We start from the raw sequence: 15,544 nt of genomic DNA on the forward strand, positions 1-15,544 counted from the left end.
TCTCCACAGTGGTTATACCAATTTGCATTCCCACTAACAGTGTAAGAGGGTTCCCTTTTATCCACACCCTCTCCAGCATTTATTGCTTATAGATTTTTTGATGATGGCCACTCTGGCTGATGCGAGGTGATACCTCATTGTAGTTTTGATTTGCATTCTCTAAGAATTAGTGATACTGAGCATCTTTTCATATGCCTCGTGGCCATCTGTATGTCTTCTTTGTAGAGATGTCTATTTAGGTCTTTCACCCATTTTTGATTGGACTGTTTGATTTTTTGATATTGAGCTCCATAGGCTGTTTGTATATTTTAAAGGTTAATCCTTTGTCTGTTGCTTCATTTGCAAATATTTTCTCCCATCCTGAGGGTTGTCTTCTCATCTTGTTTATGGTTTCCTTTGCTGTGCAAAAAGCTTTTATGCTTAATTAGGTGCCAATTATTTGTTTTTATTTTCATTATTTTATGGGATAAGTCAAAAAAAGATCTTGCTGTGATTTATGTCAAAGAGTATTTTTCCTATGTTTTCCTCTAAAGGTTTTACAGTTTATTTTTTTTTTTATGATATTAGGTAGAATTCTAATTTCATTCTTTTACATGTAGCTGTCCAGATTCCCCAGCACCACTTACTGAAGAGGCTGTCTTTTCTCTATTGTACTCTTGCCTCCTTTGTTATAGATTGAAGGGAAGTTGCTCAGTCGTGTCTGACTCTTTGCGACCCCACAGACTGTAGCCTACAAGTCCATGGGATTTTCTGTCCCATGGGATTTTCCAGGCAATAGTACTGGAGTGGATTGACATTTCCTTCTCCAGGGGATCTTCCCAACCCAGGGATCGAACCCAGGTCTCCCTCTTTGTAGACAGACGCTTTACCATCTGAGCCACCAAGGAAGTCTGTAGGTTTATCTCTGGGGGGCTTTCTATCCTGTACTGCTGGTCTATATTTCTATTTTTTGTGCCAGTACTATACTATAGTGTTTTGATTACTATAGCTTTGTAGTATAGTTTAAAGACAGGGAACCTGATTCCTCCTGCCCCATTTATCTTTTTCAAGATTACTTTAGCTTTTCAGGGTCTTTTGTGTTTCCATACAAACTATAAAAATTTTTGTTCTAATGCTGTGATGAATGCCACTGGTAATTTGATAGGAATTTCTCTGAATCTGTAGATTGCTTTGTGTAGTATATTAATTTTCTATCAATTCTTTCTCTATCAATTCTTCCAATAGAAGAACATGGTATATTTTTCCATCAGTTTGTATCCTCTTTGATTTCTTTCATCAGTGTTTTTTAGTTTTCTGAGTATAGTTTTTTTGCTTCCTTAGGTAGATTTATTCCTAGGTAATTTATTCTTTTGTTGTGATGGTAAATGTAATTACTTTTTTAATTTCTCTTTTTACTCTTTTGTTGCTAGTGTATAGGAATGCAAGAGATTTCTGTGCATTAATTTTGTATCCTGAAACTTTACCAAATTCATTGATAACATCCCAGCAGTTTTCTGGTAGAATCTTTTGGATTCTGTGTATATAGTAACATGTCATCTGCAAACAGTTTTACTTCTTCCTTTTCAATTTATATTCCTTTTATTTCTTTTTCTTCTCTAATTGCCATGGTGAGGGCTTACAAAACTATGTTGACTAAGTGGTGAGACTGGACATCCTTGTCTTGTTCCTGATATTAGGGGAAATGCTTTCAGTTTTTCACCACTGAGAATGATGCTTGCTGTTAGTCTGTCATATATGGCCTTTATTATGTTGAATAAGTTCCCTTTATGCCCATTTTCTGAAGAAGGAAATGGCAACACACTGCAGTATTCTTGCCTAGAGAATCCCAGGGACAGAGGAGCCTGGTGGGCTGCCGTCTAGGGGGTCGCACAGAGTCGGACGCAACTGAAGCGACTTAGCAGCAGCAGCAGCAGCAGCAGCACGACCATGTCTGGAGAGTTTTGATCATAAACAGGTGCTGAATTTTGTCAAAAGCTTTTTCTGTATCTATTGAGATGATCATATGATTTTTTAAAATTTGTTAATATGGTATACCACATTGATTTATTTGCATGTATTAAAGAATCTTTGCATTCCTGTGATAAACTCCACTTGTTCATGGTATATGATCCTTTTAATTTGTTGCTGGATTCTGTTTGCTAGTATTTTGTTGAGGATTTTTGTGTCCATGTTCATCCGTGACATTGGTCTATAATTTTCTTTCTTTTGTTTTTGTAGATCTCCCCTGGTGGCTCCGTCTGTAAAGACTCTGCCTACAATACAAGGGACCCAGGTTTGATCCCTGAAACGGGGAGATTCCCTGGAGAAGGAACCTTTTTTTGCAATATCTTTGTCTGCTTTAATTATCAGGGTGATGGTGGCCTTGAAGAACGAATTTGGGAGTGCTTCTCCTTTTCCAATATTTTGGAAAAGTTTTAAAAGGATAAGAGTTAGCTTTTCATTAAGTGTTTGACAGAATTTGCCTGGAAAGTCATCTGGTGCTGGACTTTTGTGTGTTGGAAGATTTTTAATGACAGTTTTAATTTCATTACTTACGACTGGTCTTTTATATTTTCTAATTCCTCCTGGTTCAGCCTTGGACCAATCCCACTGCTGGGCATATACCCTGAGAAAATTATAACTCAAAAAGACACATGTACCCCAATGTTCATTGCAGCAGTATTTACAATAGCCAGGACATAGAAGCAGCCTAGATGTCCATCGACAGATGATAGGTAAAGACGTGGTACATATATACAATGGAATGTTACTCATAAAAAGGAATGAGATTGAGTCAGTTGAAGTGATGTGGATGAACCTAGAGCTTGTCATAAAAAGTGAAGTAAGTCAGAAAGAGAAAAACAAACATCATATATTAACACATATATATGGAATCTAGACAAATAGTACTGATGGACCTATTTGCAGGGCAAGAATAGAGACATAGACACAGAGAACAGACTTGTGGAAACAGGCAGGGAAGGAGAGGGAGGACGAATTGAGAGACAGTATTAACATATATATATTACCGTGTTTACAACAGCGAGAAGCTGCCGTATAGCACAGGGAGCTCAGAGGACAACTCCGTGATCACCTAGATGGGTGGAATGGCAGGGGGAGGCTCCAGAGGGAGGGCATATATGTATACATAGAGCTGCTTCACAATGTTCTACAGTAGCAACTAATGCAACATTGTAAAGTAATTATATTCCAGCAAAAAAAAGTCAAAACCATCAAGGTAGAGTATACAAGCATACTATTATATTCATCCTTAATAGTGAGGTTCTATTTGGTACATGTATTCATACATGGTATACATAATGTATATGTTCATATATATTGTACATGCATACATATAATGTACATGGAAAGGAAGAGCATATTGGTTAAACTACATTGATACACATAAATGATTTTACTATCGGCAGATAATATGTTGCTATTCCTAACAATATTAATGCAAAAGTAATTGAAACTTACTAGAAGTGCTACCAGTGGCTAACAATACCATCTTTAAATTAACAGAACATGTAAATGTTCTTAAAAATAAAATGGATATAGAAAAATACATTTAACTATGTTAAAATGCTGCCACAGTTCAAAATTAGAATAGTGAACTAAATCATAAGTGAATCTTAGGGAATATTAACTGATTCATTCTCACAATTAATAGGACTTTGAGGAACATTCTTGATAATCTGCATCACCAATAAACAAGAAAATCAAAGTTCCAAATATCTATTTATTAAGACTTCACTATTCTTTGTCATTCTTCAAATAAGCAAGTGAGAACTACAATTTCTAAATTACTCCAGGTCTGTGTACTCTCTAAAAATGTTTAAAAGGTTTAAAAATATTTAAGTTACATAGTAGCTTGATAGCATAATACTCTGAAAACTTCTTACAACTAAACGTTTAGTAAGAATTGAAAAATTTTATATGAGCATCTTTTTCCAGTTTCAGAAAGGAAAATCATGGGAAATACTTATGTAGGATGAGGGGTAGTCATGTTATTTAGCATAGCTGCTCACAAACACTTTGATCATAAAATAGACAGAAAGTCAAATGTAAATTATGAAAATTTAAGGAAGAGAATTGGGTAACTAGATAAGTAGGTAGTTAGGAACTCCAAGTTCACTGATAATGCAACAATTATTAACTGTATGCCAGACTCTGTGTTTGGTGCCACGAATGAAACAGAGAGTAAACACAGCAGATATTATAGGCAAGTCAAGGATCCATTGAGAGGTGATAACTGAGTTGAAACCTATAAGATAAATACAGATAGGAGCAGTTTGTGGAAATAAAAACATGATTTTATGGGTAGGTAACAAGACTAACATGCTCAAATGGTAACAAAGAATAGAATAAAGTTCATTATTAACTTGAAGTTCATAAAGTATAAAATCAGAAACAAGCATACTTGAAAGTTTTGGTGGTTTCAGAAATGATAAGGTTGAGTAGGTTATCAGCTTCATAGGCAAAACAGAAGTAATTTTATATCCTTTAAGTAACTATAATGCTTTAAGATAGAATAGACATATGATAAATACTTCCTACATGAAACCCAGATGGAGAAGCCATTATATTCTGCTCTATTTCTTCAGATTGATAATTGGTAATAAGAGAACAAAGATTAATAATTTCCTTTTAGAGTCCATTTCTACTGAAAAGCATAATAAGGAGAAGTAATTTTCTCAACCTTAACTTGGCCAGGAAGAAATTAAAAGCTCTGCAGTGGCACCAAATAAATCCATTTACTAAGTAAAAGGCAAATGACATAGAGTACATCATGCTAGATGGTCCTATACATTCTTTTTTATGAGTTGTAACTATATATCCACCAAAGTAACCAGAAAAGGACATCGGAAACAAATTCAGTTAAAAAAATAAAAATAAAAGTATCTAACCTTATGATGTCTTTGGCTTTACATCCTACATGTTTAAAATCAAAATTAAGATGCAGTTCATCCAAAGGAAGATCCCATATTTTGCTTAATTTCCCCATTTCATTGGGAAAGGATCGGAGTTCCAAGTTGTAACTAACATCAAGAGATGTCAGATTTTCAAGACAGCCAATCTCAGGAGGAATCTTAATGAAATAAAAAAGAGCAAACGCTGTTGGTGGGAAGGAAGAAAAGTGTGCTACCAAAAAACAAGATGCTACTAGAAAACAAGAGAGGCTCCGAGACTCTATGAGCAAACTGTACAGCCTTCCAACAGAGTTCTAAAACTTTCCAAAGGTTTGTCATAGTTCCCATCAAAAATGTTTGAAAACATAAATATAAAGGACTTACCCAAAACAATCTACGGCATTTGTTTATAATATTTTAAAACCCATTTTCCCTTGGAAGCATATTTCATTGCTTCACAACATTGAAATAAAGAAGTTTTTTATATGTATCCAAATCCAATAGTCAGTGGCTTCAGGCTATTCCCTCTCACTATGTTCTTCAGCAAAACCAAAGATCTAATCATCACAAATTTACATATAACTTAACATTCTCAAAATACAACTAAATGTTTAAACCTTAGGTGGCATAATAATTGCAATATTCCAAATTTTTAAGTAATACTCATTATTTTTATAACAGCAAACAGTAATCTGATGCAAAAAAGCTAGGTACCAAAATTATGCAGAGTTATTCTGGAACCTCATGGTTTCAGACGCTTTACTCTCTTTGGCTTTTATAGACAATAGGCTTGAAGCTGGGATGAATGGACAGTTAATTTCAGATTTATAATAAAGACTGGTCCATTAGGGTGAGGGGGTGAGGGAGTATGATGGAAGAATACAGAAATTTAAGAATGTGGAAAACAATGTCAGCTGAAGAACAAAGGCTATACACAGCCTGGTGAAACTTGAGAAATGCAGCATGTCTGAGAGTCTGTTAACAGATCAGAGATTTCATGGTAAATTGACACAATTAAAGCATTACATGTATTTGCAATCAAACATATATAAATATATAGATATTCAAAATAAAAGAGAGTACAAAAGGCAATCTTTAAGGAAATTTAGCATGTTAGTATACCCATTTACCTCAGGGTAGGATTAGATCTTACTCAAAAAGTAAGCAGTATCAAATAACAGATTTTGAAATGATCATCTATGATAGCAGACATTACAAAAGCACATTTTTTCAAATTGGCAATAATTTTAAACAAATATGATCTCCTTACCTCTTTCAGTTTATTATGAGAAAGATGTAGTTTCTCTATTCTAGACCATGCACATGCTTTTTCACTCAAGTCCAAGATACTGATCTGATTATGACTAAACAAGAGTTCCCTTAAGTTCAAAGATCTCCAGTGCACAGGACCTGGTAGATATCGAATATCATTGCTGCTCATATCTAAGGACCGCAGGCTGAAACAATACAATGTCGAGAATAAAAAGCAAGTGAGTATTTCCTAAATACATGAAATAACATCACAAATAACTTTCAGCAGAGAATAAGATATAATTTTAAAACTAATATTTATTTAAGTCAGTCCTAATAAGGCGGATGAAACTGGAGCCTATTATACAGAGAGAAGCAAGTCAGAAAGAGAAACAACAACACTATATATTAATGCATATATATGGAATTTAGAAAGACGGTAACAACAATCTTAAAAAAAAGACAGCAAAAGAGACACAAATGTAAAGAACAGGCTTTTAACTCTCTGGGAGAAGGCAAGGGTGGTATGATTTGAGAGAATAACACTGAAACATATGCAATACCATATGTAAAAAGATGACCAGTGCAAGTTCGAAGCATGAAGCAGGGCACTCAAAGCCGGTGCTCTGGGACAACCCAGAGGGATAGGGTGGGGAGGGAAGTGGGAGAGGGATTCAGGATAGGGGCACATATGGGCACCCATGGCTGATTCATTTCAATGTATAGCTAGAACTATCACAGTATTGTAAGTAATCATGCTTCAATTAAAAGAAATTAAAGAAAAGAAAAGAAAATTAAAAAATATATATATGAGTACACAGGTGTGGTTTTTTTGTATATGTAAAGGTATATGTGGTAGGAAAAAAAAGGCATGTCTTAATAGGAACATTTAAATAAGGCCCAATAAAAACTAAACTGAGGTCTAATTTCCCTACTTCAGAAATATAAAAATGTCAATCAGAATGAAAGATCGTATTTTACATTTACAATGCATGAGAAATCATAATTAACAAAATTAAAATTCCTGCCTTCTATACAAGATTCACAAATATGTAGCTTCCATTTCTCTCTTCAATCTCATTCAAATCTGGATGGATTTTTCAGAGGTCAGGTCCTCAAGTTTATTACCAGCTTGTCTCAGTGTGAAATATACCATAACACTGATCATGATATCTTGTATACAGTAGGCCTTCAATGAAAATTTGTTGCTTTCATGCAGGAATAGCTACCCAAAAAGAAAATGAAGCGCTCAGTCATGTCCGACTCTTTGTGACTCCATGGACTATAGCCTACCAGGCTCCTCCATCTAAAGGATTTTCCAAGCAAGGGTACTGGAGTGGGGTGCCATTTCCTTCTCCAGGGGATCTTGCCAAGCCAGGAATTGAATGCCCAGGTCTCCTGCATTGCAGGCAGACGCTTTACCGCCTGAGTCACCAGGGAAACAAAGTTTGTAAGAAACAGCAGGAAAACACACGTCACGTATAAGGTTACATGTGCAGAAAGACTAAAAGTAGCAACTGTGGTATATTCGACTATGTAAAAGGTTGCCTGTACTTTTACTACTGTTACTGATTCTTTTTACCCAGCATATTTGAAGCATGATAAATTAATTCTAAGACCTGCTAGACCAAGATTCAGATCTATAAAGCAACATTTTGCTATATTTTGTTAGATATTGCTCTATTAGATTTAGACTTGGAGCCTAAAGGTGGGCAAGTACATGCTCATTTGTGAAACGAGAATAAATTTAAAGAAATACATATAAACACTGGAAAGGTACACCTGAAAATGGTGTCTGAAGGTACAGTGTAATTCAGTTCAGTTCAGTAGCTCAGTCGTGTCCGACTCTGACCCCATGAATTGCAACACGCCATGCCTCCCTGTCCATCACCAACTCCCGGAGTTCACTCAAACTCACATCCATTGAGTCGGTGATGCCATACAGCCATCTCATCCTCTGTCATCTCCTTCTCCTGCCCCCAATCCCCCCAGCATCAGAGTCTTTTCCAATGAGTCAACTCTTCGCATGAGGTGGCCAAAGTATTGGCGTTTCAGCTTTAGCATCAGTCCTTCCAAAGAACACCCAAGACTGATCTCCTTTAGAATGGACTGGTTGGATCTCCTTGCAGTCCAAGGGACTCTCAAGAGTCTTCTCCAACACCACAGTTCAAAAGCATCATGTATACCTGTGGCGGATTCATTTTGATATTTGGCAAAACTAATACAATTATGTAAAGTTTAAAAATAAAATAAAATTAAAAAAAAAAAACATCAATTCTTCAGTGCTCAGCTTTCTTCACAGTCCAACTCTCATATCCATACATGACCACTGGAAAAACCATAGCCTTGACTAGATGGACCTTTGTTGGCCAAGTAATGTCTCTGCTTTTCAATATGCTATCGAGGTTGGTCATAACTTTCCTTCCAAGGAGTAAGCGTCTTTTAATTTCATGGCTGCAGTCACCATCTGCAGTGATTTTGGAGCCCCCCAAAAATAAAGTCTGACACTGTTTCCACTGTTTCCCCATCTATTTCGCATGAAGTGATGGGACGAGATGCCATGATCTTCGTTTTCTGAATGTTGAGCTTTAAGCCAACTTTTTCACTCTCCACTTTCACTTTCATCAAGAGGCTTTTTAGCTCCTCTTCACTTTCTGCCATAAAGGTGGTGTCATCAGCATATCTGAGGTTATTGATATTTCTTCCACAATCTTGATTCCAGCTTGTGCTTTTTCCAGCCCAGGGTTTCTCATGATGTATTCTACATATAAGTTAAATAAGCAGGGTGACAATATACAGCCTTGACATACTCCTTTTCCTATTTGGAACCAGTCTGTTGTTCCATGTCCAGTTCTAACTGTTGCTTCCTGACCTGCATACAGTTTTCTCAAGAGGCAGGTCAGGTGGTCTGGTATTCCCATCTCTTTCAGAATTTTCCACAGTTTATTGCGATCCACACAGTCAAAGGCTTTGGCATAGTCAATAAAGAAGAAGTAGATGTTTTTCTGGAACTCTTGCTTTTTCGATGATCCAGTGGATGTTGGCAATTTGATCTCTGGTTCCTTTGCCTTTTCTAATACCAGCTTGAACATCTGGAACTTCACAGTTCATGTATTGCTGAAGCCTGGCTTAGAGAATTTTGAGCATTACTTTACTAGCGTGTGAGATGAGTGCAATTGTGCGGTAGGCTGAGCATTCTTTGGCATTGCCTTTCTTTGAGACTGGAATGAAAACTGACCTTTTCCAGTCCTGTGGCCACTGCTGAGTTTTCCAAATTTGCTGGCATATTGAGTGCAGCACTTTTACGGCATCATCTTCCAGGATTTGAAATACCTCAACTGGAATTCCATCACCTCCACTAGCTTTGTTCGTAGTAATGCTTTCTATGGCCCACTTGACTTCACATTCCAGGATGTCTGGCTCTAGGTGAGTGATCACACCATCATGATTATCTTGGTCGTGAAGATCTTTTTTGTATAGTTCTTCTGTGTATTCTTGCCATCTCTTCTTAATATCTTCTGCTTCTGTTAGGTCCATCCCATTTCTGTCCTTTATCGAGCCCATGTTTGCATGAAATGTTCCCTTGGTATCTCTAATTTTCTTGAAGAGATCTCTAGTCTTTCCCATTCTGTTGGTTTCCTCTATTTCTTTGCATTGATCACTGAAGAAGGCTTTCTTACCTCTCCTTGCTATTCTTTGGAACTCTGCATTCAGATGTTTATATCTCTCCTTTTCTCCTTTGCTTTTTGCTTCTCTTCTTTTCACAGCTATTTGTAAGGCCTCCCCAGACAGCCATTTTGCTTTTTTGCATTTCTTTTCCATGGGGATGGTCTTGATCCCTGTCTCCTGTACAATGTCACGAACCTCAGTCCATAGTTCATCAGGCACTCTATCTATCAGATCTAGGCCCTTAAATCTATTTCTCACTTCCACTGTATAATCATAAAGGATTAGATTTAGGTCATACCCAAATGCTCTAGTGGTTTTCCCTACTTTCTTCAATTTAAGTCTGAATTTGGCAATAAGGGGTTCATGATCTGAGCCACAGTCAGCTCCCGGTCTTGTTTTTGCTGACTGTATAGAGCTTCTCCATCTTTGGCTGCAAAGAATATAATCAATCTGATTTCGGTGTTGACCATCTGGGAATGTCCATATGTAGAGTCTTCTCTTGTGTTTTTGGAAGAGGGTGTTTGCTATGATGAACGTGTTCTCTTGGCAAAACTCTATTAGCCTTTGCCCTGCTTGATTCTGTATTCCAAGGCCAAATTTGCCTGTTATCCCAGTTGTTTCTTGACTTCCTACTTTTGCATTCCAGTCCCCTATAATGAAAAGGACATCTTTTTTGGGTGTTAGTTCTAAAAGGTCTTGGAGGTCTTCATAGAACCTTTCAACTTCAGCTTCTTCAGCATTACTGGTTGGGGCATAGACTTGGATTACTATGATATTAAATGGTTTGCCTTGGGAACGCACAGAGGACTGTGTAAATTTCTAGCTCTCTAGGAAGAAACCTTCCTTATGACATTAATCTCCTAATCAATTTTTGTAAATAAATGGTCTCCAAACACATTTTCAGCAAAGCATTATATTTAAAATATAAGACCATCTATATTCTATAGGTGCTTGTAGGTCAGAATTAAAAGAGTCTGAAATCAAACTACCAGTGTGGTGGTTTGAACTATGACTTTGGGCAAGTCACTTCCTCTCTTTAATGAAACAGTGTTCTCATTTTAAAGTAGAGGTGATAATAGCAAGTACTGATATTTCATAGGATTATTAGGAAGATTAAAGATATGACACACTGTTAAGCAGTTAGAACAGTGTTCCACACATTTTAATGCTAGTTTTAAATTGACTACTATATATCTGTCTCACACCTCCCATTGCTAAATCACAACTAAGGATTATTTGCCTGTATATGTATATATATATTCACGTGCACCTTTATGGATTTTGCTTATAATATTTAACACTAGTAGAATAGTTATTTAAGATGACAACACCTTTGAAAGCCATTTAATATCTGAATTTGCAGTTAACAGGAAACTTTATTTTTAATGAAATTAACTAATAATATTCCCAAATACCTGAAACTACAGAAATTTTCACCAAAAATGTCATTCAAACATAACTGAAATATAATTTCAAAGTTAACAGTGTCTTAGCAACATAACCCCCAAAGCAAGTGAAATTTTGAAAGTTAAAGTGACAGCCAGTACAATCTCATTTGATTATAATAATGTAACCATTAATTACTCTTAAATTGTTTCTATGCAACAACACATTAAATTAAAATAAAAGTTTAAAAGTCCAAACAACAACTTAGGTCTTTTGTCTAATAAAAATCAAACATTCATAGATTTTTAAACATTAAGCTTAGTAGGTTTAGAAATCAATTACATTTATAAGTCTAAGTTAAAACCAAGTTTCTGAAAGTTCTGTTTCAGCTCATGTGGTTTTTAAAATTAAAATAATAAACTTACTGTGGGAGATGTAAAATTGCTTCTGGGACACACGTGAATCTGTTTTGAGATAATTTTAGGCTTGTGATAGAAGAAGGCAAAAAAGGCATAGTAGCTAAGAGAAAATAAAGGTGAGTTAATGGACATTTTAATCACTTTAACTAGATTTCTACCAGATTCCACACTAAGACAGCTATCAGTGATCTGACATGAAATTTAATTTCCATTCTTACCCTGACAATAAAAAGTTCTACTTCTAAAATTAGTTAATACTACCACAAAATATTAAAATAATACACCATAATTATAAGAATCTTCTAACTTGAAAGCTCTACAAGTGTCTAAATATAAACTCTTCTAACGTCTGCACAAAGGAAAAATCGTTAGAATATTCATTTCAAAGTATGTGTGATATTAATGTGACATATACTATGCATGCGTGCAGCGTGCTAAGTAGCTTCCGTCGTATCCTACTCTTTGCAATCCTATGGAGTGTAGTCGGCTAGGCTCCTGTGTCCTTGGAATTCTTCAGGCAAAAATAATGGAGTGGGTTGCCATGCCCTCCTCCAGGGAATCTTCCCAACCCAGAGATCGAACCCATGTCTCTTATGTCTCCTGCATTGGCAGGTGGGTTCTTTACCACTAGCAACACCTGGGAAGCCCTATATATATTATATGTTAATTCAAATTACTGAAGTAAGTTTAAAAAACCATTTTGGAATAATTTACTAATCCACAGCATGATATAAAAATTCTCTTTAACACCATCTTATAAAGAATATTCTACGGAATAAATATGAAAATGAAATTAAAAGTGAGAGTTGCTCAGTCGTGTCTGACTCTGTGACCCCCATGAAGTGTAGCCTGCCAGGCTCCTCTGTCCATGGCATTTTCCAGGCAAGAATACTGGAATGAGTTGCCATTCCTTTCTCCGGCATATCTTCCTGACCCAGGAATCGAACCCAGGTCTCCTGCACTGCAGGCAGATTCTTTACCATCTGAGCCACCAGGAAAGTCCATTGAATAATTATGGATGTTACTTAATAAAAGTATTCTTTGATCATATGATCTTCAGAGAATGGGGAAACATTAGGCAAAATAAAGTGAAATATCTCAAAGCTGTCAACACCCACGTCTCCCGCATTACAGGCAGATTATTGTCTGACCCACCAGGAAAGTCACACCAAAGCTGTCAACATTTTAACGTATTTTATGAATTTCCAAAGGGAAATACAGTATTAAAACAAGGTACCTCCAAGGAATAAAATTCTATGGAACATAATTTTGAAAACTAAGTAAATCACACTGCCTGTTTTGTCATCTGTAAAAGTGCACCTAAATCAGATGAAGTCTGAAATTGTTTAGCGATCTGAAAATCTGTGGTTCTGTGAAAGTGGTTTGAGAAATTATTTCTTAGTATTTTCAAGGTTAATAATATGGGTTATTCTTTATCAAGAAAATCTTCAAGGGTCAAAATGTTCTAGGACATTACTAGAAGCTGTCTTCCTAAGAAGCAGAAACTTACATGCTATACCTTACCTATTTCCCAAAAGTATTTGTAGCAAAATAAATTAGTATAATAGAAGTAATTCTCCACTTAGGAATTAAGAGTCTTTGGGTTCAGAGATTCTTGAGCTTTCTCATTCTATATGAGACAGACTCATAAAATCAAAGAACTGAAACTTCATTTCACAGAGGAATTTTTAATGGTTAGGGTTCTACTGAGGTTATCACCTCCATAGGGTGTTTTTCCAAATAGAAGGCCATTTCTACAACTATTAAATTTGTGTCATGCAAAGAAAGCAGATTCCTGAAACAACTAATAAATTAATAAATTAATTCTATGTTCCTGAACATTTCACACAAAAATCTCAGTACTTCAATTTCCTCAATTAGTCAAGCAGAGATCATACTTGTCCCACCCTATAGGATTTTTGTGAGATTCAGCTGAGATGACATATTGACCATATGCTAGCTTTAGGGACCCTCAGATGCTCTCTTTTCTAGATCTAATTAAATGCAACAAACACAGACACTTACGTATTTCCACGATTTAGATCGGATCCCCTTGAGGTACTCTCGTAGCATCTCGAAACTTATCATCATAGCACTTAGCATAATACACAATTACATTCATTTGTTCCATCATTACTTACTGTCTGTCTTCTGAACTTAACTACATGTTCCTTAAGGACAGAGTCTGAATTGCTTTGCTCATTAGTGAGTGAATAATTCTATACCCAGTTACAGGCTCGTGGTAAGAACATGGTCAATATTCAAGAGGGTGAAAGGAAGGGAAAGAGAAGGAAAGTAATTTTACGTAAATTAATATGGATTTCATTGTTAGTAGTTTCTCAAAAATGTATAAAAATAAAATATTTTAAAGTAAGTAGTCAAACTATATTCTTCTATTTAATAGAATTAAAAATTATTTTACCAAGTCAGGTATAGAATAGGCATGTGGGTGGCAAGGTATGTATGTATGGCCTCCATTAAGGAAGCTAAAATAGGGGGAAAGTTCCCATTTATTACCATAGAAGTATTTTGTTCCTCAATATTAGAATTTGCAGACAGGCTAAAGTGAACATAAATCTCGGCTGTCTCACATGCTAAGAGAACATAGAGTACTCCAGGATTTTTAACAAAAGTGGCAATCATATAGTCCATGATTATAATACTTTGAACAGAGCAAGAGCTCAATGAATATACATTAAGCTAACTAATTTGAAATGATTAATGATCTAAATGATTAATTTGATTCCTAAAAAATAATAATAGCACATATACTCCAGAAAACTGTTAAACAAATTTCAGTAGGAAATCCAGTATTCCTGCTTCAACCATCTCAGGCAGCCATATTGAAATTTTAGTATAACCACAGAACCACAGATTAGTGACTACTTGTACTCCAAGATACTGCAGTCTTGGGCTTCCCTGGTGGCTCAGTGGGAAAGAATCTGCTTGCAGTGCAGGAGACCCAGGTTCAATCCCTAGGTTGGGAAGATCCCCCTGGGTTGAGGAGGGAATGCCAACCCACTCCAGTATTTTTGCCTAGAGAATCCCTTGGACAGAGGAGCCCGGCAGGCTACAGTCCATGAGGTCACAAAGAGTTGGACACAACTGAGCGACTAACACTTTTCATTAGATATTGACATTTTAGCCTATGACAATAACAGCATGTTAAATAGCATAATATAATTTTTAATATTTTAGAATTTAAAAACTAGACTAATTTTTAGAGCAGCTTTAGGTTTACAGAAAAATTGAGAGGAAAATACAAAGTTCTCCCATATTTACCGTTTCCCCTCACCACCAGCAGCCCACACACATACATCTTTTCCCCATTATGAACACCTAGAATAGAATGTGCTGTTCTTAGTTGCTCAGTCGTGTCCAACTCTTTGCAACCCCATGAACTGTAGCCCACCAGGATCCTCTGCCCATGGGGTTTCTCCAGGCAGGAATACTACAGTGGGTTGCCATGCCCTCCTCCAGGGAATCTTCCCAAACCCAGGGACTGAGCCCAGGTCTCCCACATTGCAGGCAGATTCTTTACCATCTGAGCCACCAGGGAAGCCCTAAAGTAGAATAGTTTGGTATATTTGTTATAACTGATGGGCCAATATTATTAAGTAAAGTCCACAGTTTACAACAGAGTTCACTCTTCGTTTCCAATAGAGTTTACTCTTTGACAGGGCTTCCCTGGTAGCTGAGCTGGTAAAGAATCCACCCGCAATGTAGGAGCTGCTGCTGCTACTGCTGCTAAGTTGCTTCAGTCATGTCCGACTCTGTGCGACCCCAGAGACGGCAGCCCACCAGGCTCCCCCATCCCTGGGATTCTCCAGGCAAGAATACTGGAGTGGGTTGCCATTTCCTTCTCCAATGCATGAAAGTGAAAAGTGAAAGTGAAGTCGCTCAGTCGTGTCTGACTCTTAGCGACCC

General features: G+C 36.6%; 1 protein-coding gene across 6 annotated transcripts in view; it reads right to left on the bottom strand.

The window, feature by feature from the left end:
* LRRK2 (leucine rich repeat kinase 2) overlaps positions 1–15,544 on the bottom strand; it is a 204,458-nt gene that overhangs the window by 97,117 nt on the left and 91,797 nt on the right. For all 6 annotated transcript variants that reach the window (XM_061416444.1, XM_061416443.1, XM_061416446.1 and 3 more), the window contains 3 exons: positions 11,624–11,717; positions 6,163–6,349; positions 4,890–5,071 (listed from right to left, as the gene is read on the bottom strand). In XM_061416444.1, the coding sequence (XP_061272428.1) occupies positions 4,890–5,071; positions 6,163–6,349; positions 11,624–11,717 (463 nt within the window). The remainder of the gene's footprint in view (positions 1–4,889; positions 5,072–6,162; positions 6,350–11,623; positions 11,718–15,544) is intronic.

This window comes from Bos javanicus, chromosome 5 (genome assembly GCF_032452875.1).
Source record: "Bos javanicus breed banteng chromosome 5, ARS-OSU_banteng_1.0, whole genome shotgun sequence".
NCBI classification, from domain to species: domain Eukaryota; kingdom Metazoa; phylum Chordata; class Mammalia; order Artiodactyla; family Bovidae; genus Bos; species Bos javanicus.